General features: G+C 30.0%; 1 protein-coding gene across 1 annotated transcript; it reads left to right on the top strand.

The window, feature by feature from the left end:
• Nucleotides 1-5,373: 5,373 nt before the first annotated feature.
• LOC114738203 (LOB domain-containing protein 1-like) lies at nt 5,374-6,982 on the top strand. Its single transcript, XM_028926229.1, has 2 exons — nt 5,374-5,705; nt 6,555-6,982. The coding sequence occupies exons 1-2, from the start codon at nt 5,442-5,444 to the stop codon at nt 6,912-6,914; spliced, it is 624 nt and encodes a 207-aa protein (XP_028782062.1). The 5' UTR covers nt 5,374-5,441; the 3' UTR covers nt 6,915-6,982.
• Nucleotides 6,983-7,471: the final 489 nt, after the last annotated feature.

Below are 7,471 nucleotides of genomic sequence, written 5' to 3'. Positions count from 1 at the left end.
AAATAATTTTTTTAAACAAAACCTTCATGGTTACCGCAACTAATATAAAAAAAAATCACTTTTTTCTAATCTTAAAAAATTAAACAAACTAGGTCTAATTAAGCACAATTATACGATTCATAAATTATACGATTCATTACAAAAAATTGTGGAAAAGTTCCGATTGAAGATTTTATCATTAAGAAAAATCTGATAAATTTTTCAACAAAAAAAATACTGATACTTTGCCAATTTTACACGCATAGATCAAAGTGCCCATATTCTAATTTAATTCTTTCTCATCAATAAGATTTGTAGTGGAGGGATTTTCTCAAATTTTCCTTCATTTTGAATTCCATACAAATGTAATGGTAGTAGTACAAAACCCATTTAATTTTAAAGGCTTGCATGAGAAAGCACAACAGCTAGGAAGTCAGCATTCCATTCACATTAATTAATCAACTCTGTTAATTTAATTATATGTGATAAGATATGTCCCATAACGTCTAAGCCTTAACTGCAGATGCTGCTTCGCTGGCAGCAATTTTGTTTTTTTTTTAAAAAAAAAACACCAACTTTGACGGTGGCAGACTGATAGAAATTATAGATTAATGGTTAAGTCCGTTTGTCAAATATTTGAAACAAATTACTTTTCACGTTTGATACAGTAAGAAAATTATTGTCAACGTGGGTTATTACTTGGAGAATTATAATCAGATCCCAAGAATGTGATTTAATCACCTTAAAGTTCATCGATAAGTAAAGACTAAGTGGGAACAAGTTCGAAAATAAAGAATCATAATTACTTGTTATTGAGACTTTTTAATAGTGAAATTTTTTTCCTGGGACTTCTTGGTAATTCTTATTTATTATTCTTCCAGTCCTAAATATAAGAGACATTTTATAGTGTAAATTACACTATAAAATAAATCTTATATTTAGGACTGGAGGAATACTTGTTTTGGTTAGAACATATCTGTTAAGAAAAATGTTTGTTTTTTCTCTCGAAATTATCAAGAAATTATAGGTTAATATGATTAGTTCCATTTGTCAAATATTTGAAAAAAAAATAGTTTTCACATGCAATATACTCCTATCGTCCTATTTATAAAGCACTTTCAATATGTTTCATATAAATTAAAAGAAAAACTTTAAAATGCATTAACATCTCCATTAAAATATAACAACTTTCTAATTTTATTGCTATTTAATATATAATTTTTAAAGAAAAATAGCTATCTACATTATAATAAATGAAAAATAATACATTCATGTTAAAAATTTAATGAAATGACTTATAAATATGATCAAGAAAAACCTTATATTTTGACCTTATAAGTGAGAAAATTAATCTCAACGTGGATTATTACTTGATTTAGTTGGAATATATTTATTAAGAAAATTGTTTTTTTCCCGAAATGGATAAACATGGTTGATAGTCCTGCATTGTTTGCCTAAATATTCCGGGGATAATTCAAATATATACAGATTTACTTGACCAATTAAGTTTAAAATAAAATATGATATATTCCGAACTGTTTTGTACACAAGTGGTGACAAATTTTGCTTCTAATTATTAAGTTGTAAGTAACTGAGAGTAAATTAATTTCAGCACATTTCAAGCTTAATGGTTGTCATGTGCGATTATGTGCTCCTTTGAATTTGATTCATGGAGCACATTAACTTTGAAAGCAATATGGCAGATCACTGAGAAAATCCCTTGCTTCTTTCCAATAAAACAAAATTGATACATGTCTTTTAGATAAAAGAATATTGACCATTGATGCTTAGATTCAGTGAAGGGAACCCATGCAAATAAAATACTAAGTTCAAGTTTTCAAATGATAAAAATAAGGCAAAAGTGTATATTTAATTTGGTCCCTTAATCCTAAAGTGCACTTTTTTTAATCTTTTAATCCCAATTTGTTACTCTCAAATGATAATTTTTTTATAATTATTATAATTATTTTTAAGAAAATCATATTTAATATGTTAGCATTTTAGAATATTTTGTTAACATTTAAAATTTTAATATCAATATTTTTTGTTAGCAGTGTCAAGGATAAAAGACCGAAAAAAACACTTTATATAAACAAGGAATTAAAATAAAATCTTATATGAAGCTGAAGGACTGAATACTCCCAAAGATTAAAAAAAAAATTAACGGTACAATTCGAGATATTCAGCCACATTTAATTAAATAATAGAATTATTTATTAGTTTAGAATTCCAAATACTGGAATATTTTTTTTTTCAAAAAAAGGACACATTCAATAATTGATTTGACCTCATCAGTTTCTATGATTTATTCTAAAAACGTATTAAATTTATTATCCAAAAAACATATTAAACTTGATGACAATAACGTGTATCAAATAATTATTTTAACCTAATTTTGTGTGTGTGTGTGTGTGTGGTCAACATAGGAGAATATATGGCATGTGATTTAACGCGAAAGTATTTTGTGAATAGCAGGGCTGCTGGCTGAATTAGAAAACAAATATTCAATATTTTCGGCCTTTCTCTGTACATTCTCTTGTCAGTTTTTTGGAATTAACTGTACTACCACAGTATTAACACTTATAAATATTATCTAAAACTATTTGCATAATCTAAGTTGAGTTTTAATACTATGCAAAATACGAAACAATTATAAAGGACTTGTTTAAAATAATTTATAAGTAGCTTTTCAAACATAATTTATGAAATACGAGATAAGTATGTGATGGGAGTTTTGTCTCGACTTGCGTAAAAGCAATTATAAGCATTTTTGCAACGTTAATCCAAATAAGCCATAAAATATACTATATCCAGTTCTTAATATAAGACCATGTTTGACTTTTATTTTGATCCTAAATATAAAACCCCAATTCACTTTGTCGCTTATATTTATACTCCTCCGGTCCTTATTATAAGACCCCATTTGACTTTTTATTTGGTCCTAATTATAAGACCCCAATCCATTTTGTCTCTTATATTTATACATTTTTTTCCAAGATAATCCTTCTAATAATGATAGTTTTAGCCAATATACTTAATTAGCAAGGATATTTTAGGAATGACAACACTTATTTATTATAAATAACCAACTTAACTTACTTCCTTAATCTCCTCAAATAATTCAATTGGGTCTTATAATTAGGACCGGAGGAGTACATTTTTTTTCCAAAGTAGCCTTTCTAATAATAAGAGTTCTAGTCAATACACTTGATTAGTAAGGATATTTTAGAAAAGACAACACCTATTTAGAACAAATAACTAACTCAACTTACTTCTTTAATTTCCTCAAATTAGTCAACTGGTTCTTATAATTAGGAGCGGAGGCAGTATTACACAATACTTTATGTTATAAACCAAGAAAGTTTTCTAGAAAACAGCTTATGGTTAGGAGTGGAAGAGTATTAACATAATTTTCGCTGCAGAGATTTCGTAAAGTAGTAAAAATACTTTTACAAATTTAATATTTGTAATTTCAACATTTTATTAAAAAAAAAATTACAGATGCAACACTCTTTTCCCAGTTTTCTATAGCATGCCTAAATTACCAGACGCGGGTAAGGCATTTCGTGTTCACATATATATTCTCAAGAAATTACGAGCTGATTAATAAGGATATTAATTAATATTAAAATAAAACCTGATCACATTTTCAATATGAATTAGTAAAATATTGTCCCCTGATTAAAAAATTATATTGATAAAATATTATGTTAAACATGATGTTATATATATATATATATATATATAAATTATCCGATGGACAGGAATGGAATATTATTATTTCACCTTTTTTTACCTTCCATTGTCACCAGCAGCAACTTTGCTGTTATTTTTTTCTGTAATTATGGTCAAGAATATTCCACTATTATTATAGATCATTATTGTTTAACACATCACTATCAACTTATTACTCCTCCGGTCCTTAATATAAGACCCATTTAACTAATTTGATTAGATTAAGGAAGTTAGGTAAGTTAGTTAATTATAAGAAAAGTGACACATTTTTCCTAAAACACCATAATCATCTTTTTTAATACTCCATCTCCCTCTTCTATTTGATTATGGTTGATGGAGTATCTATAGGGGTAATTTAGAGAAAATTGATAAATATGAGAAATGGGTCTTATATTTAGGACCAAAATCAACTCAAAAATTGGATCCTATATTAAGGACCGGAGGAGTATCACATTTACCATTATCATTATTGTTACAATAAAGATAACTTGGTAACCAGGGAATTATCATTCCTGCACATTTCATCTTAATTATGCCATTAATTACCTCATCAGATTAAAATAACTTTGTGATTTTTTTTTTTTGCTGGTACCATGGTAAAATTCTTAGAACAGTGCGTATTTTTATTTTACTAGAAATAGGTTTTTACTAGTACCAAATAACATGTTTCCCATTCATTTACTTTATTTAACATCATAAAAATATTGAAGGCATCGCTAACTAATTCAGTTATTATAATTAACTAAATTATACATTTATAAAATTTATTATAACTTATATTGTTCTCAAGTCAACAATACAACTTCTCGCTTAACTTATAGCCAGTTTTTTTTAATTAAAAAAGGCCATGTACAAAATTAAAATAAGCTAGCCAAGTTGTTAAAAACTTTTAGAGAATATTTAAAATATTCTTTTTTTTCAAAACATGACAAGTATTCATGTGATTCTTTGATAAAAGTATATTGTTTGCCAGCACTTTATTTAATTACCAGCCCTAATAATCAATCTAAGGTATTTCTTTACATTACAGGATTTTTATAAAGATTTATATGATTTATTAATTAAATTATATATATCGAAATATTCTTAAATATATGCTGTGTATAAAATCATTACCAATTGTAATAATTATATATATACATTTATAATAAGATACAGTGTATACATGGTATTATGAATAGTGCAGGAGTCACTCATTTCCATATTTGATATTCCTACAAGGCATTATTAGATGTCTAAGTAGCTTGCTGGTCAAAAAAAAAAAAAAAAGATGTCTAAGTAGCTTTTTCATAAAAGAAAAAAGAAGATATCTGAGTACTTTTTATTACAATGTTTACAAGAAAAATACGGGAAAATTAAGCCCAAAGAGAAAAGGTTAATTTATGAAATGTTTTTCTAGTTTAGATTTTGACTTGTGTGTACATAAAGAAAAAGAAATACTGCGTTATGGTTACTTGTGGAATACGTATTGTGGAGTCGCTCACAAAGATAAAGAAGACCGGAGCTATTAGTTTTGTCTATTTTTATTTTTATTTTTATTTTTATTTTTTTAATTACATGCTCAGGACTATATAAAGACCCCCACCTCCCCTGCTTTTTCGTGCTCTGCAAACCAGACAGATCCAACGCTAATCATCATCACCATCTTCTTCTTCTTCTTCAACTTCCTCTTTCTTTCTCTCTCTCTCTCTCCCCCCCTTTCTCTGTATCAATCTCTTCTTCTGCTTATGGGAATCGAAATGGACTACAAAATCAAGACCACCACTTCACCCTCTTCCTCTTGCTCTCCTCCTCCTCCTCCACCTCTGCCTTCACAACCACAATCGCCGCCGTCTCCAGTGGTGGTTTCGCCTTGTGCCGCCTGCAAGATCCTCCGCCGTCGCTGCGTCGAGAAGTGTGTTCTGGCGCCTTACTTCCCGCCGACCGATCCGCTCAAGTTCACCATTGCTCATAGAGTCTTCGGAGCCAGCAACATCATCAAGTTCTTGCAGGTACCTCTACGTTCCTTCATCGTCGTCTTCGTCTTCTTTCTTTCGCGACATTCTTCGAACACCTTCAATTCGTCACTCTCCAGAAACGGTTTCTGAAGAATCCTGATCTTTGTTTCTTTCTTTTTTCATGAATTTCTCTTTTCTAATGGTTTAAGCGTATCAGAGGAATAAAATCATGATTATTGGTCAAAAGTAGAAGGAAAAGCCATCAATAGGCTTACCTAATTTATAGTCATAATGGCCTGTTTTCTATCTTCCCAACACATCAATTTTCTGAACAGAGCGCGCAATTTTCCTTTTCTTTCTCTTTCTATACCGAACTCTGCTTAACAAACGAGAAATTCCTTCTCCACCTCTAACAGAATTTCTTTTACACCCCTCAATTTGTCTGCTTCACTAACTCCTGCATTCGTAGAAACGAACAGAAAAATCCATAATGCATTCTCACCATCGTGACTAACAACCAAATTTTTTGAATTTTTACTCGATACACCTCCATTCTTACAGGCTTATTCCTCACAGGAATTGAATTGTTTTGAGTCAAAATTTGTGAACTTGACTCATAACTGAGAAAAGGTTTAGAGACAAAATTATTTTTTTTATTTTTTAATCTATAAATTCTTGGTTGAATCTCTCGTCTGGAATCAATTGTTATGAGCTGCACAAGAACGAACTGCTTATTATAAAATTCAATGCAAGGTCTTTTATTTACAAAAAGATATATAGATATATATATGTATTTATTTTTTGAAATAACTCCAATAACTAGCTAATGAATTAAAATTCATACAATCGTTATATTCATCCCTTATAAGTATTTATAAAATTGAAAATTGGATGAATTTTCAGGAACTTCCAGAGTCACAAAGAGCAGATGCAGTGAGCAGCATGGTGTACGAAGCAAATGCGAGGATAAGGGACCCAGTGTATGGTTGTGCTGGAGCCATATGCCAGCTTCAGAAGCAAGTGAGCGAGCTGCAAGGTCAGCTAGCCAAGGCTCAAGCCGAGCTGGTCAACATGCAGTGCCAACAAGCCAACTTGGTGGCTCTCATTTGCATGGAAATGAGCCAATCTCACCCTGAGCCTCACTCCATGGTGGCGTCTCAGTCGGCTCAGCTGCCACCCCACGAAGATATGAGCTGCTTGTTAGATGACAACAGCATGAACAACCTCGGCTCGGCTTGGCCTTGGGAGCCTCTTTGGACATGAGCTGAAAAATATTATATATTTGTTTGTTAGGTTATATTTATATCTAGTATCATTATCATTAGAGAGACTAATTTAATGGAAATTATATATATTACAGCGAGTAAACTTTCAATAAAGATATACTATCACTTAGTTTTGTGGTAGATGAATGACGGTCATATTGCTTAGTGCTTAATTTAGATTAGTCGTTTTGAAGCCAAACCTTTGAAAAGTCAAGAAAACTAAATAATTAAATAATAGGGAATTAAAATAAAGGTAAAGAAAATAATAATTGACTTAAAAGCAATAACTTAAAAAAAGAAAAAGAAAAAGTAATTGACGGGTTTACATTAGAATGCAATGATTTTGAAGGGAGAAAAATAAAAAGCTGGCTTGGCTTGGGTCAGCAATGCCTTGACATCGATCGTTTGCGTTTCTTGTCAAAACAACGGTGATAATTCTTTCTCTCTGTCTCCTTTTCTTTTCTTTTTTGGTTTTGTTTTCAGTGTTAAGATCTCTAGACTCGCTCGTGTGAAATGATTTATCTATAATTTTAATACCAGAGCATAATTTTAATA

This window comes from Neltuma alba, unplaced genomic scaffold, assembly GCF_004799145.2.
Source record: "Neltuma alba isolate B1F8T4 unplaced genomic scaffold, ASM479914v2 tig00013557_pilon, whole genome shotgun sequence".
In the NCBI taxonomy this organism is placed as follows: domain Eukaryota; kingdom Viridiplantae; phylum Streptophyta; class Magnoliopsida; order Fabales; family Fabaceae; genus Neltuma; species Neltuma alba.
The sequence above is the reverse complement of the archived record's forward strand: the minus strand, read 5'-3'. Positions and strand labels throughout refer to the sequence as shown.